The following is a 27,741-nucleotide window of genomic DNA, read 5'->3' as shown; positions in this document are numbered from 1 at the left end:
AATTCATCTCATAATTTTGTCTTTATGATATGTACTGAAGGAATTTTTATCCTTTTGCTTAATTTCGATCAAGATACCACTTTGTGATGTAAGCTTCATATCTTTCAACCAATTCCTCACATGGTGAACATTTCATAACATCATCTTTATGTTATGTAGATATGTCTGTTCTGCAATCACTGCCAAGAACCATTTGACTGTTGGACAGAAGCTCTTCAATCTGTGGTTTGGGCTATAGATCTCAACAGCTTCTGCTTTTTTTCTTCCATGTGTAAAATTTAGTTGTGTTGAGCCAAATGGTGAGATGAATTTAAATCAAAGATGAATACATAGTGGATGGCAACCTACAGTGACCCGGGGTTATTTTGACTCTCTGAAGGTGGTTTTGATTATTCATCCTTGGCACTGGTCTTTGCCTGCAGCCTGTAATCTTGTTGTAAGATTAATACTGTTCTAGAAGTCTGGTGCACGTTGCTTAAGATTAACTATGGTGCCCTGGGCAGTTAGTTTTAGGGAGTCAGTCAGTACTGTTCATTTACTTTTTCTGAAATGACAAGATGAGAATTTATTTGGGGCATAAGGTGCTTTTAGGTGTAGATCCAAAATTAGAGTCTGTAATATATTGCATCTTGTAAGGGACTGGGAATTATGGTGTTACAAACAAATCTTGTATGCAGTTTTTTATCTTTGTTATTTGCCATAGTTTTTCTAGTTTGTTTCACTCAAAATCATAAGCATTATTTTAGTTTTTCAAGATTGTTAGTAATGGCTGCATAACAATATCAATAAGGCATAGAGTAGACCTCATCATGACTTCTTAGTGACATTTCTGTGTTTTAAAATTATAACTGTTGCTGTACAAAACTTTCATTGCACCTGGTAAAATTTCCTCTTTCACTGTATACTTAAGCTATATTTCACTTATCTCTTGCTGTGTAACTACTCAAAATGTAGTGGCTTAAACAAGACCAGTAATTTACTTATTTCACTAATTGGTAATTTAGGCAAAGCTGGGAAAGACTGAGAAGAAACTTTCCAGAAGGCTCACTCAGATGACTGGCAAGCTGGTGCTTGCCATTCCCTGGGAACCCAACTGGGCTGTGGCTTGGGATCCTCAGTCGCATTCCGTGTAGGGTCCCCGAGGGCTAGTAGGGCTTCCTCACAGCATAGCAGCTGGGTTCCAAGAGAGAGAGTGTCTCAATAGAACCAGACAGGAGCCGCATGGCCTTTGCAAACCTGGCTTTGGAAATCATGCAGTGTCACTTCTGTGATGTCTCTTTCCTACTCCACCTGCCCTCCTCACATGCATCATTACTGGATATAATGTTGCTGTTCAGTCGGTCAGTATGTTGCTGTTCAGTCGGTCAGTCGTGTCAGACTCTTTGTGACCCCATGGACGGCAGCACGCCAAGTTTCCGTATCCTTCACTATCTCCTGGAGTTTGTTCAAATTCATGTCCAGTGAGCTGGTGATGCTATCCATCCATCTCATCTTCTGCTGCCCTCTTCTCCTTTTGCCTTCCATCTTTCCCAGAATCTTATGATTTAACAAATTCCCTACTTTGGGATGTTAAGTTTGTTTACTGTTTTTGTCTATCTTGTGAACAGTACTGCCATGAGCATTCTTGTACTTAAAGCTCTTTTGATCATCACTTTGTTACACTAAAATTCTTGAGATACAACAACTGGGTCAGAAGAAAATAACATTTTTTTAAGGCTTTGGAGAAATGACAGCTCACTTTCCTACCAGTTAGAGGAAAGATTAAACACTTAAACTTTCATTTTTTTCTTGACTATGTATTAATTTGTCAGTCTGTCTAACTGTTCACCTGCCTGCCTGCCTGTGCCGGGTCTTACTTGTGGCATGTGGGATCTTCACTTGTGGCATGTGGACTTCTTAGCTGGGGCATGTGGAAGCTACTTCCCTGACCAGGGATTGAACCCAGACCCCCTGCATTGGGAGCATGCAGTCCTAGCCGCAGAACCACCAGGGAAGTCCCACAAAGCTGACATTTATTTAACATAGCTAATTTAGACCTTTTCAGATTTTGCAGTTGTCCCTGTAATGTTCTTTGATGTGAAACAGAACTTCCAGATACTGAATTGGCAGTCGGGTATCATGTCTCTCTAGTCTGCAGTAATCTGAAACCGTTTTTCAGTACATGGCTAGTGGATATTTTCATGCTTTTGCAGTTATGCACGCGTATGTGTGAGAGTGGTGTCAGTGTGGGAAACAGTTTGTTGTTTTGATCTATGGGCTTCACTGTATAAATTAGAACTGAGAGTTGACTGTGGGAAATGGGCTTTCTATTGTCAACTGGAAAGGTGAAAACAGGTCCATTACTCAAGGCCACCTTGGTGTTGATTCTGTTTTTCACGACCCAGTTGATGAATTAGTTTGATTATTCAGTTCAGGATCTAGGTGAGACTGGTGGATTTGTTCAGTCGCTCAGTTGCGTCTGACTATTTGCAGCCCCATGGCAGCATACCAGGTTTCCCTGTTCTTCACCATCTTGAGTTTGAGCAAGCTCAAACTCGTGTCTGTTGTCAGTGATGCCATCCAGTCATCTCACCCTCTGTCACCCCCTTTTCCTCCTGCCTTCAGTCTTTCCCAGAATGGGGGTCTTTTCCAATGAGTCAGCTCTTTGTGTCAGGTGGCCAAAGTATTGGAGCATCAGCATCAGTCCTCCTAATGAGTATTCAGGGTTGATTTCCTTTAGAATTGACTGGTGTGATCTCCTTGCGGTTCAAGGGACCGCCATGCCCTGTAGGCGTGCCATGTAGGGCCACGCAAGATGGATGGGTCTTGGTGGAGAGTTCTGACAAAATGTGGTCCACTGGAGAAGGGGATGGCAAACTGCTTCAGCATTCTTGCCTTCAGAACCCCATGAACAGTATGAAAAGGCAAAAAGACTGATGCATAGATATAGATATATCTCCACTTTAAAATAGAAGCCTGTACATGGCTGTGTAAGCGCTTCCTGCCCTCCAGTATAGCACCCAATGTAAAAGCACTTTGGCAAAAAATATAATAATAATAAAAAAATTTGAACTGCTTACATCTCCTTGGACACACAATGTCACTCCTAGGTGCTTGCCTCTGCCAAGGACTCTCAGGAACTTAAAGTCCTGCCCTCTGTAATCATCTTTATAATAATCCCATTCCATATTTCTGCCTACTTATATCTGTTAACCCTCTGTGTATGTATATTCCATTTTTTGCATATCCATAGGCTCCTGGAATGATGCAGTCTTTTTGTTACAAGAGAACATGACACTAACATTTGTCAACACTTATTCCTCTATGTCGTGTTAAACCTTTAAGTAAAGAATGTTATAGAAATAGTAGAGTAGGGAATGGCAACCCACTCCAGTATTCTTGCCTGGGAAATCCCATGGACAGAAGAGCCTGATGAACTACAGTCCATGGGGTTGCAGAGTCAGACGTGACTGAGCATGCGTACATCAGATCAGATGAGTCGTTCAGTCGTGTCTGACTCTTTGCGACCCCATGAATCGCAGCACACCAGGCCTCCCTGTCCATCACCAACTCCCGGAGTTCACTGAGACTCACGCCCATCGAGTCAGTGATGCCATCCAGCCATCTCATCCTCTGTCGTCCCCTTCTCCTCCTGCCCCCAATCCCTCCCAGCATAGAAATTGAGGTTTTTTCCCGTGTCCCGTATTGGCTGTTGTTTTTACTTTATGTCTCTAGGACTTTAGTTGTATGGACTAGAGGTGTGATCTTTGTGTGTGAAGGTTTGCTCAAAAGTTCATGCAGACATGCAGTCGTGACTTTGAGTTCTGGTTATTGCCACACTTCCAGTCATGTGATGGGTGGTTAAGAACCAGGCTTTATTGTCTGTCTGACCTGGATTTGAATCCAGTTTTGTGATTTGGGGCAAAGTGCTTAACTTTTCGAGATTTCCTTTTTTAAAACAGAGATAATATTGTTACCTTTTCCAGCTACTTTTCAGGTTTAAATGAGATCATACATTTTAATAACTTGGTATAGAGTATAGCACTACAAAAGAGTTTCAAAACTGACAGGTGATGTTATTTTATTTTCTATTTGGTTATTATAATCTATTGACCTTCAGAGTTGACTCTTCTATTTATTTGTTTCATGCTTTCTCAAAAAATATTCTCATGTCTCCCACAGGACTTTGTATCTACAATTATCCGTTTACTGGACAGCCCTTCCACTTCCATTAGAGCCAAAGCCTTTCTGGTTCTTTTATATATTTTGATTCATAACCACGAGATGCTGCTGCTCAGCTGCCAAGCAAGGTAAGATTTTCTCTGATTTTGCCAATGACTTCAGTTTGGTGCCTGTTTCATTAGTAGTGTTTCTTGGCCCCTATGTACCTGGTTATTGAAAATTATTTTCCTAGATTTTTCCAAGGGTTTAATTTTTCACTTGTCACCTCTGCTTGGAAACACTGATGTCGGCTGGTGATTAAGTATTAGGAATTTCCTAGGTCTGAGTACAGTGTGTTAAAGGTGTTAAAGGTGGTTCTGGTTTGCATCTTTGTAAGGCATTATTGACGGGTGGTTTGGTCATAGTTCTCATTAGTATGAGGTTCTGGACCGAGTGGCTGAAAGCCCAGGGGAACCAGTGTACTGCAGCAGAGGAGGAGGCAGGATGGGGATCTGGTGTATGTGGACTGGTCCTCGACTGGGCAGATCTCTCATGGTTACTGAGTCTCGCCTCTTCTCTCCAAAAAGAGAAGCGCCTGATGTACCTCAGGTTCCCTCCAGCCTCTGATGCTTCTCAGTTAATGTCTTTGAAACTGTCTGGCCAGTGGTTACATCCCAGAGGAACCTTGAGCACAGGGTTTACTGTCTATTTCTTGACCTGGTTTTTTACTTAAGGTAGAATACTGGGAAGATTCTAGAATTGCTGAGATGGATCTTGATTAGGGATTGGAAAATTTTATCCTGCAAACAGAGAGTTCATGTTTTAGGATTTACAAATCAAGAAGCAAAATTGTGAATATTATGTATGTACTTCTATTACAAGAGAGAAGACAAATTTTCACAAATTTTTTGTTGACGTAATTAAAAGTACATTACTCGCAATCTATCCCTGGGATGGATTGGCAGATGCAAACTATGATATATAGAACGGATAAACAAGGTCCTCCTCTATAGCACAGAGAACCATATTCAGTAACCTGTGATAAATTGCAATGGAAAGAATATGAAAAATAATGTATGAATCACTTTGCTGTACAGCACAAATTAACACAATATTGTAAATCAACTACTTCACTCAAGTTAAAGAAAAAATATATACTGCTAATAATTGAGTATATCCTATTTGTAACATAGGTCTAATAATGGGAAAGATAGAATTCTTTTGGGGAGAAGAGTTAACATTTTGCTTAATTAGGGGTCAAAGTGAGAGTCCTTATTATCAAATCTGATTGCAAATGTTCCTGTTGGTGTTGACCCCTAATGCAGTTTTATGTTTCTTATCTTTGAAAATGTCTTTTCACACAGATGGGTTCTACCACATGTCAATATCAGTTCATGGGCACATGACTTTCATTGAGCATGTTCATCACTTCGAAGGTATTTGTAGTTTTCTGTTTGATTCTTCCTTATATCTGTCTTTAGCCTGTCATCACATCGCAGGTGAACCACTTCTTGGTGTGGGTCATGTGCAGGATCCTAAGAAATTTCCATTGATTCTCATCTCTCAGGGATCAACCCTTTGTTGTCTTATGTCCAGTTGAGAACTGATATCTCATATGTTTTGTCTATTTGTTAGTGGTTATAGATGAGAGGGTGTGCCCTGATCCTGTGAGCCCATCATGGCTGGAAGCAGTAGTTGCTCTTACCTATCAGTAAAGACCTCATCACTGTCTTTGCTGCCTCTCATCTCTCCTTGTATCTACCATCATTTTCCTCCAGAACAAGTAATATAGTTTCTCAACAGGTGTTCTTCCATCATTTCTTAGACTCATAGTCTGGTCTGTTTAGCAGCAAGAGTGTCTCTTACACAGTGTGAATCAGCTTTTGTTTCTTGCCTGTTCGCATTCTCCTCATAGCATCCTGTTGGGCTGAAATAATACCCCCCACTCTGACTGTGGGCTGATTTCATCTCATGCCTGCCCGCCTCTCAGCCCTTGTGTTCCGCAGCTCCTCCTGCGCCCCCTCCAGCCAGCCAGCTGCACAGTTCTTGCTACTTCCTGCGCACGCTTGCTCATTACACTCCCCTCCGGTGTTCCCTGTGCCCACCGTGCTCTCCCCGCAGCCGCGTGCTTGGCTGATTTCCTCAGCTCATTCAGCTTTCTGTTCAGTCTAGTGGTTACTGCTTCTGAGAGCCACTCTAATCATCCTATCTCAAATTCCGCTCCTCACCCCAACTCAGAGACTCTCTAATAGGAAAGAACTGTGAGAGCCTGAGTGGGACAGGCTTGGTCCTCCTAGGAAGTGACTGTGATTTCTGTGTCCCTGAGTGAATATTTAGAAACTTTGGCCATGGTGGACAGATGGTGGCCTGAATGCACACCCTAACCCTGACCCCTACTCTGCCGTCTCTGGAGGGTGAGGCTTAGCCTTGTGGGAGAGGTAAGCGTGAGCCCCATTCTTCCTGTGCTGTGGGTAGAGATGTGAACACTCTGTGCTCTAAGCCTGGGGGAATAGCAGACCTCAGGTCTTCTGTTGGGTGCAGAATGCAGGTGCTTTTGGTGTGGTTTTTGGGCCAGTAGTCCTGTCCCCAGGGCATCCACAGTGGAGCTGCCTTGGGGGCCAGTCTGCCCCTGACTGAGGCTGCAGGGGGGTGATCTCATTTTCCAGCACTTGGAGAGAACACGTCCCCTCCCCACCTGTATCTTTGCCACAACCTGGTCTGATCAGGTGCCGAGCTGGGGGAGGAAGTCTTGAGCAAGCAGAGCTTGGTCACAGTCCACTGACAGAGATGCTGGAAGTAATTGAAGGAGGACGAACAAGGGCAGGCAGCCCTCACGGAGGCAGAACTAATGGAATAGACAGAAAATGTTAACAAACAAGGAATGAAAACTCCATGGAGAAGCAGTTTTCTGAAATTCAGCAGAAGAACCAAAAGCAAATGGCCTCTGCTGGGGACGGCATTAGTGCTTTGAAAGGACACATTGACCCACGCAGAGCCAATGACAAAGACGTGGAGATTCATGTGGAGACAGTAGGAAAGTCGGAGTGTTGGTCCAGGAGACCTCACATGCAGAGCATGGGGAATGCCAGGAAGAGGAAAGGAACAGATGGAGGAGGGTTTCTAATGGAAACAATCTCGTAGTCATCTTCTGCTCAAACATGCTCTCTCCTGGTGCCGTATTAAACTGAGGGTAAAGGAATCAAAAAGTCACAAAACCGCAAAGGGAAAGGTGACTGAGGCAGAGGAATGCTGTCACCTGTCCTGGTGTTTTGGAAGCTGGAAGGGTGAGAGATGAATGTTCACTGAGGTCCATTAATGTCTGCAGAGGGAGAAGCTGGGAGGAGACCTGGTCACCTCCTGGCAAAACTCAGGACAGGTTGAGAAAGGCAGGTGTAAAGGTACCTTTGAAGTCAGTGGTGAGAGGGAGGTGAGACTCAACATAGGAAGACTGATGGCAATTTGCATGCGGACTTGATTGCCAGGCCTGAGCATCTGGGACGCTCTGCCTCTTCTGCTGCACCGGGAGACTTGAGGTATATTCTGGATGGTTTGAACCGGTGAGGCTTCAGATGTGGGGTTTGAGACGTATCAGAGGGAGATGAGGTGCTTTGTGAGACCCTATAATGAGGATCGTAGAACAGCTGCTTAGTCTCGAGGGTGAGGACATCTGCCGTCTACCCCTCCTTGACTTGCAGTCTGTTGGCAGCCTGATTTCCATGCTCTTGACCAGAGTTTGGAGGTTAACCTCAGGGAAGCTGATCCTGTCTCCACAGGGGCTGGCCATTTGCCTGTCCCTCTACTGTAGCTCAAGAAACCTTGCCCCATGTTCCTGTATTGGAGCCCATCCATCGTGAGCCCCACTCCTGCATGCAGACCTTCCAACAACGCTTCAGTGCATCCTCTTAAAATATAAATGGACAACCAAGAATCACGAGATACGTAAGGAAACATGGAACTCAGATGTCAAGACTCGCCAAGAGATGCTCAGCAGAAACAGACTTAATTAGAAACAGTTCATGGAAAAAAGAGTGAGGATGACTCCTCAACCTGTGAGTAAATGCTGAATCTTCCTTATTATTAGAGGAGAGCACCTCATACTCCTCGTTACAAGAGAAACTACACTGAGTGTTCTTTCTCACTCAGCACACTGATAGCGTCTGAAACATGTTCTGTGGGTGAGGCTGTGGGGCAGCTGGCACTGTCCTCTGCTGCTGGTGGGAATGGCAGAATACTGTGACTACTGTGAAGAAGAATTTGTCTGTATCTAGAGAAATTCCATGTTTTTACCCTTTGTCCCAGCCATCTCACTTCTCGGATACACTGTCCAAAGATCTGTTATTGGCAAGGACGTGAGATGACACATGCATGAGGCATCATTTGTTAACGGTAAACTATATACAGCAGACTAGCTGGAGAATTGTGGTCACCCTTGTGTTAGTTTCTTCTTCCTGCCGTCACATTACAGAAAACTCAGTGGTTTAGGACAACACGCATGTATTCATCTGACAGTTCATGTGGGTCGGGAGGTCAGGCTCTTTGTAGCTGGACCCCCTGCTCATGTCTCACAGGGTCGAAGTACAGTTATTGGCTGGTGCTGCAGTCCTTGTCTGAGGCTGAGGTCTTCTCCAAGAGCACTGATTGTTGGTAGAGTTCATTTCCTTGCAGCTGTAAGACCGAGGTCCCCACTTTGTTGCTGGTTTATGGCTGGGGCTTGCTTTTGGCTTCTAGGGGCCGTCCTTCCTCTCCATTGGCATTTCACAGCAGAGCCATTTGCTTTTTTCCTGGACCCAGGTAGTTGCCCTTTTTATTTTTTTATTTTTTTTTTTTTAAGGAGTTTTTTTTATTTTATTTTATTTTTTTTAATTTTATTTTATTTTTAAACTTTACAAAATTGTATTAGTTTTGCCAAACATCAAAATGAATCCACCACAGGTATACATGTGTTCCCCATCCTGAACCCTCCTCCCTCCTCCCTCCCCATACCATCCCTCTGGGTCGTCCCAGTGGGAAGATTTGGGAAAATGACATTGTAACATGTAAAATATCATGTAAGAAACGAGTTGCCAGTCCAGGTTCGATGCACGATACTGGATGCTTGGGGCTAGTGCACTGGGTAGTTGCCCTTTTTAAACCTTGAATCCCCTCCACCGACTCAAATGTCTTTCCTCACTCTTCTGCCACCAGGAGTAGAAAGCCCCATTTTTAAAGGTTTCAGCTGATTGGGTTGGGCTCATGCAGATAACCTACGTAATTTGAGGATAATCAAATTGGGACTTTATTTTTAAAAATTTTTAATTGAAGTATAGTTGCTTTACAATCATTGTGTTGGTTTCTGCTGTACAGCAAAATGAATCAGCCATACGTATACATATATGCCTCCTTTTTGGATTTCCTTCCCATTTAGATCACCTTAGAGCACTGAGTAGAGTTCCCTGTGCTATACAGTAGGTTCTCATTAGTTACCTGTTTTACTCGTGGCGGCGGATATGTGTCAACCCCTGTCTCCCAATTTGTTCCCACTCCTTTCCCCCCTTAGTGTTTATATGTTTGTTCTCTACATCTGTGTCTCTTTCTGCTTTGCAAATAGGTTCACCTCTATTATCTTTCTAGATTTCACATATGCATGCTAATATATGATCCTTGTTTTTCTCTTTCTGACTTGCTTCATTCTGTCTTGCAGTCTCTAAGCTCATCCATGTCTCTGCAAATGAAATAATTTTGTTCCTTTTTATCTTTAAAATTCCTTCACTGTTGTACTCAGATTAGTGTTTTGAATAGTCAAGGGGTAGGAATCGTGGGAGAGACGTTTTTAGAATTCTTGTAGCCACAGTACCCATGATGGAGGACTCTGCAGCTGTGAGAATGGACAAGTAGGATCTCTATACACAGCCATGGACTGATCACCAGGACATATTATCCTGCTAGAAGCAAGGTGCAGAAGGGTACTTATTACATACTAACTTCTGTGTAAGAACGAGGGAGAAAACAGGAAAGACATATGCACTTATTAGTATTTCAAAAAGAACAGAAGGATAAATTAAGAATGAACAAAGTGGCATTTTATATGGAGTGAAAGACAGCCGGGGACAGGGGTAGGGGTGGCAGCTCTGCTTTGCATATAGCTGCTTTATGACTTGGATTTAAGTGTCAGGTGAATGTTTAATGAAAAATAAAATTAAATACAGCAGTCTCTAAAGCTTGAAAAATAATTTGGTAGTGTGTGATGTAACTCCAAAGAAGAGATATTGAGGTGTATAAAGAACACTAATCGTTTGGCAGCGCAGTTGATTCTTGAACAACACGGGATCGACCTTTGCAGGTTTACGTTCACGCAGGTATTTTCCCAATAAATCTAGACGGAACTACAGTCTATGGTCGGTTGAGTCCTCAGATGCGAAACTGTGCGAACATTGAGAGCAGACTTGAGCGTCCACGGATTTTGGCATCAGCAGTGGGTCCTGGAACCAAACTGGTAGCTGCATACGAGACATCTTTCATTTCAGTTGCTGTTCCTCCAGTAGCCATGGATCATTTTTCTCTGCTGTCTTAAAGGCATTTTCTTTGTCTTTAGGATTTAAAAAAGTTTAATTGTTATATATCTTTAGTGTGAGTTTCTTTGGGTTTCTCCTGTTTTGAGTTTGTTCCTTTAAGTCTTCTGCTAAATTTGGGTATTTTTCAGGCATTATTTCTTCAGATACTTTTTCAGTCCCATTGTTTCTCTCCTCCCTTTCTGGATCCCGATGATACAAATAGAAGGCATTTTGTTATTGTCTGGTAGGTCCCTGAGACGCTTTCTTTAATAAGCCTCTTTGTATCTACTTTTCAGATATTGTAAATTCAGCTAATCTGTCCTTAAGTTTACTGATCACGTTTTCTATTACCTGTGCTCTATTCTTGAACCGGTCCATTGACTTTTCAGTTTTGGTTAATGTAGTTTTCAAAAGTTCTGTAGCTTACATTGGTTATTTTAAAAACTTTTTTCTCCTGAAATTTTCAGTTCTTTCATTGGTCTTTCAGATCATTTGAAACATTTTTATGACGCCTGCTTAGAAATTGTTATTAGATCCTTCTAGCACCTGGTTCATATTGGTGTTAGCATGTGTTGATTGTGTTTTTTGATTCATGTTGTGATTTGCCTGGTTCTTGCTGTGGTTAGTGATTTTTAAGATTATATCCCTGACATTTTGCCTGTTACCTTGTGTAATAGGATGTGTCTTCATCTCGCTTGGTGTTAAGTCTTGTCACTGCTAGGGGAGGGGTGAAGGTCCGGCTTGTCACTGGGCCCCATTGATAACTAACCTGCCGGGGAAATCAGATTGCTGTTTGCTTCTCCTTGGCCGTAGAATGGAAGATCAGCTTCTTGCTCAGACATGCTGTCACTGCCCCTGCAGGGGGACTGGAGAGTGGCTTGCTTGGCTGGGCAGGGAATGGAGGGCCCACTGCCTGCTGTCTGTTGGGTATTATGCCTGACAGGAGAATCAGGTCACTGTTGCCTGCTTCCACCAGGCAGAGGATGGAAGGTTAGCACCCTATTTGGCCTTGCCCACACCTCCCAGCTGGGAGGTTGGTATGTGTTCCTTCTTGCTTTGATGCCCAGGTATTACACCAGTGTGCATATGAAATGCAACGTTGAATATAAATGTTTGCAAAAGGGAGGCAGACTTCAGGTTAGAGAGATGTTAAAATTCTCTGTGATGAGTTCATAGAGAAAATTGTTCTCTCTTCCATACCTGTGCCTTGGAACTCTGTTAGCAGCTGGATGTTTGAGCTAACGGCAATGCTACCCGTCTGCCTGAGAACTGAAACTTCACATCAAGAGCCCACGATAACCTTTGCTATTTTATGTAGATATTTTTTCCTGCTTACCATCATCACCATCAGCCTTTTATGGATTAAATTTCAGTACATTTTCTATGATGTCAAGCTCTCAAATCTATCTTGCATGACAGGCAGTGAAATTGAGCTGTCAGGATTAAATAAAAAGGATATGATAGCCCCCAAATGTCCACCTATTTCTCCAAATGGCTTCATACTCATATTGAAAATGACGGGAGATAAAATAGGGTCTTATGTTTCTCTAGAAATGATAACCCTTTTAGGGGATGAAGAGCCTTGTAAGTTCATTGTGTAGTTTGTTGTGAGCCTGAAATGTCAGTGCCTCCTGATGGATCAGGTTCTCCTAGACTTTTTTTTTCCCCTTCCCCATAGCATTGCTATTAATATGGTAATCAGCGGGGGGGGGGGGGGGCGGGGAAATCTGCTTTGATCTTAAAAGGAAGATTTAAAAAAATTTTACTCTGTATAATTGGTTAACTGTGTGGGAAAAATTATTTTCTGAGCTTACACCATACAAAAGTCAATTCCAGATGGATTAAAGAATTATATATGAGAAAGAAACTCTAAACAGTTGGAAGAAAATATGTTTAAATATGGGCAAGGAAAGCTTTTCTGAGCAGAAAAGCAATGAAATAAACCATAAAAGGAAATAATGATAGTTTGGCTATATATAGTTTAGAAACTTTTATATGCCCCACAAATCAGAAGTAAAATTTCATACTAAGAAATTCTGTAAAGTTTTGCATTGTATGTAATAGAGTTAATCTATGTAAAGAGATTCATAGTCAGTCTCAAGAGTAATCAGAGAAGTGCAAATTAAAATGATAATGTCAAATTAAGGAAAAAAACACCAACCACTATCTTATATCCTAAGTACAGTTAGAAGGGCAACATTTGACTAGTTGGTGAGATTACCTTTTGAGGGCATCTGAGCACGATGACAAATGTGTATCATGAATCCTGATGATTCAGAAGTTCCATCGTTATAAATAAACTTGAATCACAGAATTGTACTTTTGTCAAGTACTTGAAGGATATGACCCAGGTTTTTGTTGGTTGCTTAGCGTTTCCTTAACTTTAGCTATTAGATACAGAAAAGTATCTGTGCTTCCCAAGCAGTGCTAGTGGTAGACAATCTACCTGCCAATGCAGGAAGAGACAGAGATGTGAATTTGATCCTTGGGTTAGGAGGATCACCTGGAGAAGGAAATGGTGACCCACACCAGTATTCTTGCCTTGGGAAATCCCGTGGACAGAGGAGCTTGGGGGGCTATGGTCTGTGGAGGCTCAAAGAGTCGGACACGACTGAGCGACTGTGCATGTGGAAATCCTGCAGGCTCTTCAGAGACTCTCCAAGGTCCTTGTTGACCCTGTCCACACTGTTTGGCAGCAACGTAATATTTCTTTGGTGATTGTGATCACTCACTCTTCATCAGTAGAGTGATCCTCTCCATCCCCAGATGGAATTATTTTGTCCTCTGGTGGAAACCATTCTTGCTTGGAACCATTCCAGCAGAGCTCAGGGTCGTGGAAACTGTAGGTAAAAAAGCAGTGAGTGAGAGGTAGTCCTCCCACTTCTGCCTCTCAGTTACCACCAGACCTGTGTGTTTTGATGAATGGGAATGCTAAAGCCTATGTTTTGTTTGTTGATTCAAAACATTACACCTCATTGTTATAAGGCCCGGTGTTGTGTTGTTTCCCAGCTGGCAGCACCACTGAGCTTGCAGTTGGCCATTCTTCCTCTCAGTTACCCAGAAGTCTCTGGGTGATGGCTACTTGCTGAATAGTGAATTCAGTGGACCTGAGCATATTACCACACTTCTTTTGCTGTTAATAAGTTCCTTGATCAGATAGAGTGTTACTTTGATTATCATGGTGATAAAGAAGGCGTTTCTTTGTCTTTACTTAAAGGAGAGTTTACTGCCCCTTTCATGCACCAGTCTGTTGCTAGCTGACTGGCAGGTCTCCCCAGGTTATGGGCTAGACTGGGGGCACAGTGTTGGTTTCTCGTGTTGGCTGGATGGGCAGGATCTCGGTCATAATTGAAGAGGAGCGTTCTTTTTGCTGAGCACATACATATCCTCTAATACTGCCACCAAGGCCCCTCTGGATGAGGGCCCATGAGCAAGCCCTGGGGTGACTGGAGAAATTGTGTTGACTGACATTTGCAGAAAGTGTCATCTTCTCTACCTGAGTGTAGAGAGGCTTCTGTAAAGTAGTTGTCCTTTAGTGGGCATCCACGTGGTACACAAATGTCATCATGCTTTGTACCCACTCTGAGATGTCCACTCACATAGACTTTTCCCAGAACTTCTGGTCACCAGTTTTTAACTCTTTTTTTTTCATAGTCCCTGGCCATTAATAGAAGATTCAAGCTGATAGCCAGTGCCCACGAATCAGCAGGCATCAGTACCTTTAGCCATGTCTCAGTTTGAACATTAAGTAAAACAAAATGTGTTGGGTTTCCTTTTCAGGGACTCATTTGATTTCTTTTGTCATGCTGGCAGCAGTCTACTTTGATTTGCTGCCAGCGTATTGTAGTGAACCATTCACTAACCAGGCTCAGTGATTTTCTTGTTGGGTCAACTGCTTATAAATAATTCTTTATCAGGATCGAGAGAGGAGAGACAGTGCTAGAGGGACTGTGTCAAAGGACTCTGCACCACCTGCTCATTCAGCTTAGTAGTTCTTACTGGACCTGTTCAAGCTTCGCTCTTACACTTACCAGTGCACTTGATGATGGGTTACTGCTGTGTGTGCCCAGCCTGGTGGCTTGGTGTGGCAGGTTAATGATACAGTTACTGATGGGTTACTCATATCATGTGATCATTTGATGTCACTCGTCACGTTCATCCTCTGTCAGGGGCTGTTTCTCAAAAGAACAGTGATCTGCAGAATATGACTTAACTCTAAAACTTGGCAGCTAAAACTGTTAGCTGCTCTAACAAAATATCAAAGATTGGTGGCTTATAAAGGGGCTTCCTTTGTGGCTCAGGTGGGTGGCTTATAAATGACATGTATATTTCTCATAGTTCTGGAGGCTGGAAGTCTGAGATCAGGATGCCGTTGTGGATTGGATGAAGGCCCTCCTCTAGGTTGCAGGCTTATCCTTGTGTCCACACATGGAGGAAGGGACTAGGGCCCTCTGAGGGCTCTCTTTTATGAAGGCAATGATTCCTTCATGAGCGCTCTACCCCCATGACCTAATCACCTCCTAACATCATAACACTGGGTGTTAGGATTCTAGTTAAATTTGGGGATGAACACAAACCTTCAGACGACAGCAACCCAAAGACCTGTGTTGTGATTCATTTATTGGTGTTTTCCTGGGGACCCGTGTAAATATCACGTAAATATTCCCATAAGATAACCCACAAGATACTGAGAGTACCAGTAGATGTGCTGGGGTTATATGGCCCACGTGGAAGAACTGCTTACACTGCAGATGGGAATTACAACAGAGCCTTCATTCATTCCAGCTCCATTAAAAACTAGTAGGTGTATGGGTCTCTCAGAAAATGAGTCAGAGGGACACAGTCTAATGTGGTATATATTGCCGCCTAGGTTCACAAAGCCCACCTTTTGGTCATAATCAGTAGAAGATGCGATAACTTGTCTTTGCTCTGGAGGGATAGCTCAACGTGTTCTAGATTGTTGAGCCCTAGAAACTTCACTGGGGCCTAGTGGACAATGGATTTTTATGGAGTTTATCTGTCTCTTAAATGTCTTACTAAGCCAACTGAAGCTCCTCAGGTCCAATAGCCTAATGTCTCACGTCATCAAAGTGCTAGTGTACAAGTACAAGTGTGATGCTGGTGGGACGTCAAGACAATGCAGATCTTTGCTGACTGATAACCAAGAGCGGGTTTGTTGGCAGAGCTCAAAGGCAAGGCCCTGAACATTTGCTGTTTGCCGTGATGAGTAAAAAGCAAACATGTGCTGATGGTTCTTCCATATTTACATGTAGAAAAAAGCCTTTGCCAGGTCAATAACAACTATAAGATCCCGGGGCAGTGCTAATTTGCTGCAGTAGAGGTACCAAGCTGAAATCACAGCTGCAGTTGCAGTCACAACCTGTTTCTGTTTTGGGTAATCCACAAAGTCCATCACAGTCATTTTTCTGAAATTCTGCACAGACCAAATAGACAAATGGACATATAATAGATTTTTATCATCCCTATGCCTCTCAGTTTTTTTTTTTTTCCGATATTGCTATCAATTTCTGTGATTTGGTTTTCTATGAATATGAGTTAATATCTTTTTAGAGATGGGACATGTCAGGAACTGCTGTTTGTCCCTTTTTTTTTTTTCAAATCATAATGACCCTTGCTGCAGAGATGATGTAGCTAGTGTGTGGATTCTGCTGATTACTAAGTATGTCTATTCCTAAATATCTATTACATTTTGAAACTGAAGAAATAAACCCAGAATAGATCTGTACGTGTGGTGTGTCCATGTAATTTAAATTCAGATCAAAACTATCACCTGAGCATCATAACCCAAGAGAGAACCGCTTCAATTACAAAGAAAAGTATTGGATGATGAGCTTGCTGAAGATCCTTTATTCTTTTTAATATATATATTTTATTGAAGTATGGCTGACTTATTATAGTGTTTCAGGTGTGCAGCAATGTGATTCAGTTCTACATATAAATGTATATTATTTTTGCAATTATTTTCCATTATAGGCTATTACAAGACGTTGACTGTAGTTCCCTGTGCTGTTCCTTTGTTGCTTACTGCATATCTTTTTTAATAATTAGAAATCTAGCATTTTATTCATACTAAGTCAAACAAGTGGAATCAAAACGTCATAAATTTTTTAATTAGGCAAAAATTCATAAGTTTTCTAAAAGGATCCCTTATTTATGTATTGAAGTATAGCTGATTTACAATGTTTCAGGTGTACAACAAGTAATTCAGGGATATATATATATATATATATATCTATCTATCTATCTATCTATCTCCCTGATTGGGGATTGGAGGCAGGAGGAGAAGGGGACGACAGAGGATGAGATGGCTGGATGGCATCACTGACTCGATGGACGTGAGTCTGAGTGAACTCCGGAGTTGGTGATGGACAGGGAGGCCTGGCGTGCTGCGATTCATGGGGTCGCAAAGAGTCAGACAAGACTGAGCGACTGAACTGAACTGATATATACACACATACACATATATGTCTTTTTTTCAGACTCTTTTCCATTATAGGTTTTTATAAGATATTGAATATACTCATGTGCTATATAGTAGGTCCTTATTGTTTATTTTATACATAGTAATCTGTATCTATTAATTTTAAATTCCAAATTTTTCCTCCCCCCAAAATTCCGTATTTAAAATACACATTTTCTCTGAAGGCAGAAAAGTTAGTTATAAAAAATGTACAGTAGATAGATACCAGTGGGTTTAGATTGAAGTGAAGCAAGGAAAAGTGTGGTGTTTTGATTTTCTGGAATAGTATATGGTCTCAACAAGGACCCATTTGTGAGGTGGTCCAAGGCGAATCCAAATGGGATGGATTAGCCACAGTTTGCATCGTATGCAGCATCCAACGACACATGGTAAGGTCTGCAGCAGAAGTCGACAAGGGAGTGGTCCGTTGGTGGGCACAGTGAGTCCAGTAGGACCGGAACGGGAGGGAGGGGTTTCAGGGGGTAGGAATGGGGGTGGGGCAGGGGTGATGGCATCCTGGAGGATCCCGGACTAAGTTAAAGGAGCATGACTTCTCTGTTTAAAAAATCCGTATGATTGATTTCTCACAACGTGGATGTGCCCTTGTCTCTGAAAAAGACTACTGGAGTCTTATCTCCTATTCACACCATTTCCAGGCAGTTTATTCTTGTCTCTCAAGTTCCTTTCTGTTTCTCCTCTTTACCTGCACACTCATAACTGCTAATGGCCTATCTGGCTTCCTTCCTCTCTCATCATTTGTCTGTGCCATACCAGATTCATGTTCTTCAAATGCTACTTTCATCAAGTCATTCCTTTGCTTTAAAAGTTTTCCTTCCTGCAGTCTTCCTGGGATCCCTCTCCTTGTAGTCACCATGGTCTTTGTGCCGGATTTGCTGGTTCTAGTTTCTTCAAAAACTGTCCTTAGGTGTGAGGAACTCGCCTCTTCTTATCAGTTCCAGTGCCTAAATATGTCTCCCTGCTGTTTGGAGCTGAGGGTGCTGCTGGGGTTCTCCTTGCTTCCCTGGCAGGTTTCTCCTTCATGGGCGCTTGCCTCTCTCCCCTTCCATCTGCACCGTCATCTTGACAAAATTCTTGGAAGGTTCTAGCTGTGAATGGTACAGCTTCCTCTTTTTAGGGATAATGTGGATTTCCTAAGGGGATGTGGAAAAAAGAGAAGTAAAATGCTTGGGTTCAGCTGGCCAACTTGAACCAGAATCTTCCTTTGTAGTGAAAGGGCTCATGGTAAGAGTTAACATGCATTCCTTGCTTTCTTCCCACCTCAGTCTCTTCTTCATTGGTTCTCCCTCTTCTGCATCTTCCTGGGCCCTCTTTGTTTCTCTTTCACCACTGTCCTAGGGTGATTTCATCCAATCCAGTGGCTTCAAATAGGTTGGTATACATCTGTATGACCTCTCCAAACTCCAGGTTTGTATCATCTTTACATATTCAGTGGCATGCCCAAGAGGAATCTTCAAGTTGCCCCAAAGGAACCCAATCCACTCCCTATGTCTGTCTCAACTCCCAGGCTTCCCCATTTCAATAACACTTGGATTATTGTTCAGCATGTTGATCTTTTCAGCTTGATACCCTTGTAGACCACTAAGAAATAACATTTGCAGTTTGGTTGTAGAAAAATTGTAAAGTGTTTATGGATACTATACTCAAATGTCTCTACATTTTATTTCCTTCATAGAATGTGAGTTCTTTTAGTAGCTAATGTTCCCTTGTCCGTGAAGTCAGTTTATTCTCTGATAGCCTGTGTAAACACATCCTGTAATGGGAAGGCATTGGAGAGGGCATGAAGAAATGGAGCATCATTCTAGAGTGAGTTTTATATTGTTATGGATCCCATCAGTCTTTTATTTCTCCAGTGGAGGTAATGGATATTTTCTTATGTTTTAACAGTCTGTGCTAGTGGCTGAAAGTGAGTAGTTTTTGCTTTAAAGAAATGGTATGTCATACTACATTAATTAAGTAGCACAGTATTAAATTTTGTAATAGATAATTTAGATTTTAGAAAAAATTGACTCCTTAGGCACAAGTATAAATTTACTTTTTCTTTTTTTAATATAAATTTATTTATTTTAATTGGAGGTTAATTACTTTAAAATATTGTTTTGGTTTTGCCATACATCAACATGAATCCACCACAGGTTTGATGGAAGTTCTTTTGCATTCTTCTATGTCCAAAAGATAAACATTTCCATTTTCCCTGCTCTCTGTTTCTGTTATTTATCTGGAGGATTTATTTATTTGGATCCCTGTTACTTATTTGGAGGATTTCCTGGAACAGGGAAAGAAGCCCACTTTTGAATCATCATCATCTCTGGTTGGATTAAGGTGATCCAGGGTTACATGTAAATCCAGTCTGGAGGAGTTTAACCCTCGGTCTCAAAGTAATCCTTCCACTTCTCACAGACTGTATATATACAGAAAGCAATTGAGCCTGCAAGAGGATAAGATGATATGATAAAAAAAACAAGTGAGATAAATTACAATATCCACAGAGGTTACAGAGAATGGAATTAATCACAAAGCTACCTTAAAATAACTATGATCAGTGTATTCAGGAATTTGGAAAATGGAGAATTTCGGTAGAGAACTAGAACTGTAAGAACAGAGTGGGTATTCTATGACTGAGATGCAGAGCTCGGGGGATTGGGCTAACTGCATATTAGAGCTGAATAATTAATATACTGTTATATTAATACCAGTATTAATGATAATATTAATAATGACAGTATTAATAACAGAATTAATATACGGTTCTGAATTCATCTGGGACCATTGAGGAGAGACAGAAGGATGGAAAATATGGAGAAGAGCAGAAGAGACATAGGATAAAACAGTGAGGAAGTGATGGTTTTTACAGCAAGTGGAAAATGGGTCATTTTGATATCAGTACAAGGAAAAAAAGCTCTAAATTACTCTGTGCATAGAAGTTAATTCATGTCGATTTAATTCATGTAAAAAGAGAAAACAAGTTTGCAGTAGCTAACACCTGAAAATTTCTTTATTACCTTGGAATAGACCAGGATTTTTTTTTTTTTAAGCAGGATACAAGAGCACTGTCATAAAATATTGATAAATTGGGTTACCTTAAAACTAAGATCTTCGATTCACCACAAAGGATCACTGAGAAAGTAACAAGTCCATAGCGTAGTGGAAAGTATTTGCTACACATATAATTGATGTGGGCCCTTAGCTAAAATGTATAAAGCACTGAAGAGCAGACAATACAAGAGAAAAATGAGCATAGACTTGAACAGGAACTTTATAAAACTGGTTATCTTCAAATGGCCAATTAACACATGAAAAAAATTGTGGCAAGAATATAGAGCAAATGGAATTCTTACACCTACCTGTTGCAATGTAAATTGACTTCATCACTTTGGAAAACTGAATATCAGCAGTGCCTATTAATCTGAAGCCAGGCATACCTTATGATCCAGTGGTCTCACTTCCAAGTATATATCCAGCAGAAATGTTTCCATGGATCCAGCCTAAGTTATGCTTGGTAGTATGCATGAGTTGAAACAGCCTCAATGTCCATCAACACTGAAATAAATTGTGGTATATTTACACCCTCGAATACTACTCAACATGGGGCATTTTTGACATGAACTTTAGCATCAGTATCTCTAGGATGTTTCTCTTGAGCCAGTTAGTTTCACCAAAGAGCATTTTTGCTGTCAGCCTGGGACGCAGGGACCTGGCTGCCTGGGTGTGGGGAGCCCCCTGGGGAAGGGGGCTAGAAGTCCTGGTATTTGTTCAGAAATTCACCGAGACTCCCAGTTTTGTTTGTTGGCCCCTTCTTTGACTTGGTTTGCTTTCTCTTAGTCTACAACCTTTCTGCTTTACTTTCTATAGAGAATAAATCTTCAAACTTCTGCCTGTGTACAACTCTGATAGCCATCACTTAGATTCATTGGGTAGAAAAGCTAATTTACAAATGAAACTGCTTTTTAGTCAGACTTTGCCAAAAATTTGTGCTTTTGCTCCTTTTCTTCCACCCTTAGTTTTAGAAGTACCTTTTCAATGCATAGTACCAGGGTAAGTGTGTCTGCCTGGAAAAGCAATGGGATTAGATTCCTTTTAAAATCCTTATGATAAAGCAGTTTCCAGTGGATTGAAGACTTCATTGTGAAAGACAAAAGGAGAAGACAGAAGAAGAGGGACAGTTCTAGACCATATAAATAATGCCTTCAAATCAATAACAAAAGACTAGTAACCCATGGGTGAATCAGCAGAAGATCTGAACAGGTATTGCACAAATGAGAAAATACAAACAACAGAGAAATATCAGAATATGCCTACCATAATAATTACTAAAGTTTGCATTAACACCACAAGATCACTTCAGTTCAGTCATTCATGTCTGACTCTTTGTGACCCCATGAACCGCAGCTTTCCAGGCCTCCCTGTGCATCACCAACTCCTGGAGTTTACCCAAACTCATGTCCATTGAGTCGGTGATGCCATCCAACCATCTCATCCTCTGTCGTCCCCTTCTCCTCCTGCCTTCAATCTCTCCCAACATCAGGGTCTTTTCAAATGAGTCAGCTCTTTGCATCAGGTGGCCAAAATATTGGAGTTTCAGCTTCAACTTCAGTCCTTCCAATGAACACCCAGGACTGATTTCCTTTAGGATGGACTGGTTGGATCTCCTTGCAGTCCAAGGGACTCTCAAGAGTCTTCTCCAACACCACAGGTCAAAGGCATCAGTTCTTCTGTGCTCAGCTTTCTTTATAGTCCAACTCTCAGGTCCGTACATGACTACTAGAAAAACCACGGCCTTGATTAGGTGGATCTTTGTTGGTAAAGTAATGTCTCTGCTTTTGAATATGCTGTCTAGGTTGGTCAGAACTTGCCTTCCAAGGAGTAAGCGTCTTTTAATTTCATGGCTGCCATCACCATCTGCAGTGATTTTGGAGCCCAGAAAAATAAAGTCTGACACTGTTTCCACTGTTTCCCCATCTATTTGCCATGAAGTGATGGGACTGGATGCCATGATCTTAGTTTTATGAATGTTGAGTTTTAAGCCAGCTTTTTTACTGTCCTCTTTCACTTTCATCAAGAGGCTCTTTAGTTCCTCTTCACTTTCTGCAAGGGTGGTGTCATCTGCATATCTGAGGTTATTGATATTTCTCCCGGCAATCTTGATTCCAGCTTGTGCTTCCTCCAGCCCAGCATTTCTCATGATGTGCTTTGCATATAAGTTAAATAAGCAGGGTGACAATATATAGCCTTGACATACTCCTTTTCCTATTTGGAACCAGTCTGTTGTTCCATGTCCAGCTCTAACTATTGCTTCCTGACCTGCATACAGGTTTCTCAAGAGGCAGGTCAGGTGGTCTGGTATTCCCATCTCTTTCAGAATTTTCCACAGTTTATTGTGATCCACACAGTCAAGGCTTTGGCATAGTCAATAAAGCAGAAATAGATGTTTTTCTGGAAGTCTCTCGCTTTTTCGATGATCCAGTGAATGTGGCAATTTGATCTCTGGTTCCTCTGCCTTTTCTAAAACCAGCTTGAACATCTGGAAGTTCACAGTTCACGTGTTGCTGAAGCCTGGCTTGGAGAATTTTGAGCATTACTTTACTAGCATGTGAGATAAGTGCAATTGTGCAGTAGTTTGAGCATTCTTTGGCATTGCCTTTCTTTGGGATTGGAATGAAAACTGACCTTTCCATTCCTGTGGCCACTACTGAGTTTCCAAATTTGCTGACATATTGAGTGCAGCACTTTCATAGCATCATCTTTTAGGATTTGAAATAGCTCAACTGGAATTCCATCACTAGCTTTGTTCATAGTTATCCTTTCTAACGCCCACTTGGCTTCACATTCCAGATGTCTGGCTCTAGGTGAGTGATCACACCATCATGATTATCTGGAGATGTCTGACAGAATGTAGTCCACTGGAGAAGGGAATGGCAAACCACTTCAGTATTCTTGTCTTGAGAACCCCATGAACAGGATGAAAAGGCAAAAAGATAGGACACTGAAAGATGAACTCCCCAGGTCGGTAGGTGCCCAGTGTGCTACTGGAGATCAGTGGAGAAATAACTCTAGAAAGAATGAAGGGATGGAGCCAAAGCAAAAACACCACCCAGCTGTGGATGTGACTGGTGGTAGAAGCAAGGTCCGATGCTGTAAAGAGCAGTATTGCATAGGAACCTGGAATGTTAGGTCCATGAATCAAGGCAAATTGGAAGTGGTCAAACAGGAGATGGCAAGAGTGAATGTTGACATTCTAGGAATCAGCAAACTAAGATGGACTGGAATGGGTGAATTAAACTCTGATGACCATTATATCTACTACTATGGGCAGGAATCCCTTAGAAGAAATGGAGTAGCCATCATAGTCAACAAAAGCGTCCAAAATGCAGTACTTGGATGCAGTCTCAAAAACAACAGAATGATCTCTGTTCGTTTCCAAGGCAAACCATTCAGTATCACAGTAATCCAAGTCTATGCCCTGACCAGTAATGCTGAAGAAGCTGAAGTTGAACAGTTCTATGAAGATCTACAAGACCTTTTAGAACTAACACCCCAAAAAGATGTCCTTTTCATTATAGGGGACTGGAATGCAAAAGTAGGAAGTCAAGAAATACCTGGAGTAACAGGCAAATTTGGCCTTGGAGTACAGAATGAAGTAGGGCAAAGGCTAATAGGGTTTTGCCAAGAGAACACCACAAGATAGAAATGAGCAAAAATTTGATACTACTAAATACTGGTGAGGTGTAACTCAGGGGGAACTTGTATGCCACTGGGACAACCATTTTGGGAAACCATTTGGCAGTGCTGTGAAGTGAAACATTTGAGGTTCCATTTCTTTGTTTTATTTTTTAAAAACTGAACTATAGTTGATTTACAATATTATGTTTTCATGTGTACAGCAAAGTGACTTGATTATATATATAGGTATATATATCTATGTTTTCTAATTCTTTTCCATTATAGATTGTTGTAAGATACTGAGTTATGTTTCCTTCTTGTGCTATATGGTAAAATCCTTGTTGTCTATCTATTTTTTATATAGTAGTGTGTATACCCCACTCCAGTACTCTTGCCTGGAAAATCCCATGGATGGAGGAGCCTGGTAGGCTGCAGTCCATGGGGTCGTGAAGAGTCGGATATGACTGAGCGACTTCACTTTCACTTTTCACTTTCATGCATTGGAGAAGGAAATGGCGACCCACTCCAGTGTTCTTGCCTGGAAAATCCCAGGGACGGTGGAGCCTGATGGGCTGCTGTCTATGGGGTCACACAGAGTCGGACAGGACTGAAGCGACTTAGCAGCAGCAGCAGCAGTGTGTATCTGTTAATCCTTTACTCCCAGTTTATCCCTTCCTACCCTTCTGCCTTTGGTAACTGTAAGTTTATTTTGTAAATAAGTTCATGTGTGCTTTTTAGATTCCATATATAAGTGATACTGTATTTGTCTCTCTTTGTGTGACTCTGTGAGTTAGAGAATAGGATGAACAGCAGAGGTGGCCTTCCATGGGAGTGTTCTCTTAAGATCTGTTCACTCCAGAAAACAGTGTCTTCATTTTGGTGGTGGTCTAATAATTCATAGAAGCAACTATTATTAGTAATAAAAGCAGCTACCATTTCTTGAGTATGTACCTTGTGTTAGACCCCAGACGATTTTCTCATTCCGTCTTCACAGCAGTCCTGCAAGGTAGGAATTGTTATCCCATTTATAATGAGAAAACTGAAGGTATAAAGAGCTTCAGAAATTTGTCCAAGATCATGCTGTTAGAAGGTGGTAGGGCTCTGAGTTAGAGCCAAAGATTTATTGAAATCTTTGTCAGTATTGTCAAGTTGAAAAAGTGACCCTACTGAAAGAAAGGAGAAAAATAATTTAGAAATCATAATGGGCCACAGGTCGTAATAAAGTTTTGGGATACTCCTGTGATGTTGCCGTCGATTTACCGCTTGTTTAAAGTCACCGTGACTTGGCATAGTCAGAAATTGGAGGTCTACAGATCTTACGAAAAGGAGGTAATATTTTTGCGAAGACTCACCGTTTATCATCTGGTAGGGCATGTTGTATAATTGAGTGTTACATCACCTAAAGTTTTTTTTTTTTTTAATTGGCTGTGTAGAGCAATGATACTACTTCATGTTTTCAAAACACTTAAGTTTTGAATAGATGACTCCTACTCATGGTTCATAAACCAGAAAAATTCAAAAAGTAAGGAGGTTGTCATGTATGGATGTGATGGTTGGACCATAAAGAAGGCTGAGTGCCGGAAGACTGATGCTTTTGAACTGTGGTGTTGGGAAAGATTCTTGAGAGTCCCTTGGACTGCAAGGAGATCAAACCAGTCAATCCTAAAGGAAGTGAGTCCTGAATATTCATTGAAAGGACTGATGATGAAACTGAAGCTCCAGTACTTTGACCATCTGATGCAAAGAGCTGACTCATTACAAAAGTGATGGGAATGAGAGCAGATTGTGGTGGGTGGAAGAAGTTAAGAGGAACAAAGGAGATATTGGATATAGATTGATTTCTTAAGAGGTTTGACTGAGGAAGGGAGGAGAGAGGCAATGGGGCAGTTGCTAGAAGGACAGGAAAAGCATTTTGTTAAATGGGAGAGAGTGAGTATACAAAATGAAAAAGAAGGAATTGGCTGTTTCAAGATTCTGAGAAAAGGGAAGGGAATGTGATCTAGACAGAGTTGCAAGGAGAGAGAGGTCAGTGGTTGTGATGGGAGGAAAGGAGGCCAGGGTAGGATACACACTAAGTTTAGATTTAGGAAGAATTTCTTCATGATGCTTTATGTTTTCTCTGTATAGTAGGAGGCAGAATCACTGAGAATCTCATAAGAGGATGGAAATTTCAGGGTTTAAAGAGAAGAACGTTTTGGAGATAGGGTCGGTGCTGGTGCTGTTCTGTGCCCTTGAGTATTGGTGTCACCCTTTTACAGTGGGGCGACTCTGCTCCATGTTTGACTTCAGCAGCCTCTCTGCAGATGTACAGGAAGCGTATAGATCACTAGATTCATCTGGATCATTTGACTATGTGGATGTGGAAAAAAAAAGAGCACAAGGAAATGATAGATGGTGGGAAGCAATCGAAGCAGGAAGTAAGTGAGGAAAGTGAGTGAGTGAGTGAAGTTGCTCAGTCGTGTCCAACTCTTTGCGACCCCGTAGACTGTAGCCCCTCAGGCTCCTCTGTCCATGGGATTCTCCAGGCAGGAATACTGGAGTGGGTTGCCATTTCCTTCTCCAAGTGAGAAAAAGGGAGTGCTTTTTGGGAGATGTCATGGATTGGGAGACGGTGTCATGGATTTTGAAAGATGATGTCATGGGTTGGGAGGCAATGTCATAGATTCAATCAGTGGAAGTTCCTTGGAGGCTGAGGAACTGTCACAGTGGAAGAGTGTGCAAGCAGGAATAAGAGCAGATTATAGTCAGTATAGTCAGAGGGTATATTTGAAATACTTAGCTTGGAGGGGCTACAGTTAAATGCTGGAATCTTCAATGTTGGATAAAGCTTTTCAGCAGATGGTGAGACTGGGCAGGAGATACCAGACAATGCATCTTGGGGAACCAAAAACGAAGATGGTGTTTTCTGGTCCTGCTCCTTAGTTGGGCTGATGGAGTAGGTGTCAGCTGAGCAAGAGGTTCCTGGAGTGGCTGCTATTCGCTTGGAAGCTCCAGGCCACAGCGATAGTGTGTCCTGCTGTGGATTCCCTGGAGCTCCAGGCTGACTGGCTCCCCAGGCTGATCTCATTCATTTTATCACATCTTCTATCACACCCCATTTTATGGGAAGCTTTTGGATTCCACTTACCATGAAATAATTACTGTCTCATTTCTTTGGTTTACCTATCATCATGGGGCTCTGTGCTCTCTGTTTTTTAAGTCATAGTGATATATTTCTATGGATTCATCAGGATTTACTCTACATTTTGAGCAGTGTCTTGTATTTGTTAGAGTGTGACTAGGGCTGTAATCAGCAACTGAAACAGAGATGCCAGCTGGCTTATATGGATCTTGAACTTTTGATTTGGTTTCATTCCCAGGTCTTTACTAATAGAGCTACAAATAATGACCAGTAAGAAGGCAAAAGGATGCACAAATCTACTAAGAGAACCACATAAATGCTGAGTGTTAAGATTTCAGTGTATGTTATGTATGTGTATTGTGTCCAGAGCCACCCTTTTCTGGTTTACAGTGGGAGTTTTGGAAAGCAGAATTTGGGTGGAATGATGATTGCAACAGAGCTGGAGAGACGGTTGATGATGGCAAGGGGAGTCCAGCAAGGGGGATTGCAGTCAAGGGGCCTTTGAAGTCAGGGAACTCATTGCCCTTTAGAGTTGCAGGGACTGGGAACTTGGGTAGTGGGTCTAGCAAAGGGAAGGAAGTATGGGCCTAAGAGTTTTCAACAATACCCTTGGTACCCAGAGTGATGGTTCAACAAGTCCCCTGGTTCTGGGTTGGAGGCTATTGGTTCAGAGACGAATGATAACAAATGCCACTGGTTTGAAGAAGAAATAAGTTTATTAAGAGGCAGATATCATTAAACCAGAGGACAAAAGGGCATGTGAAATCCAGATGTTCAGATGGTATCTGCTC

The 27,741-nt window shown here is 41.8% G+C and overlaps 1 protein-coding gene across 12 annotated transcripts in view; it reads left to right on the top strand.

Moving 5' to 3' along the window:
* ULK4 (unc-51 like kinase 4) overlaps positions 1-27,741 on the top strand; it is a 521,202-nt gene that overhangs the window by 130,925 nt on the left and 362,536 nt on the right. For all 12 annotated transcript variants that reach the window (XR_009492338.1, XR_009492337.1, XM_024983119.2 and 9 more), the window contains one exon: positions 4,162-4,289. Coding sequence is in view for 10 of the 12 variants with exons in the window: in XM_024983119.2 (XP_024838887.1) it covers positions 4,162-4,289 (128 nt within the window). In the remaining 2 variants the exon portion in view is untranslated. The remainder of the gene's footprint in view (positions 1-4,161; positions 4,290-27,741) is intronic.

The sequence above is a fragment of the Bos taurus genome, chromosome 22 (genome assembly GCF_002263795.3).
Source record: "Bos taurus isolate L1 Dominette 01449 registration number 42190680 breed Hereford chromosome 22, ARS-UCD2.0, whole genome shotgun sequence".
Taxonomy (NCBI): Eukaryota; Metazoa; Chordata; class Mammalia; order Artiodactyla; family Bovidae; genus Bos; species Bos taurus.
The sequence above is the reverse complement of the archived record's forward strand: the minus strand, read 5'-3'. Positions and strand labels throughout refer to the sequence as shown.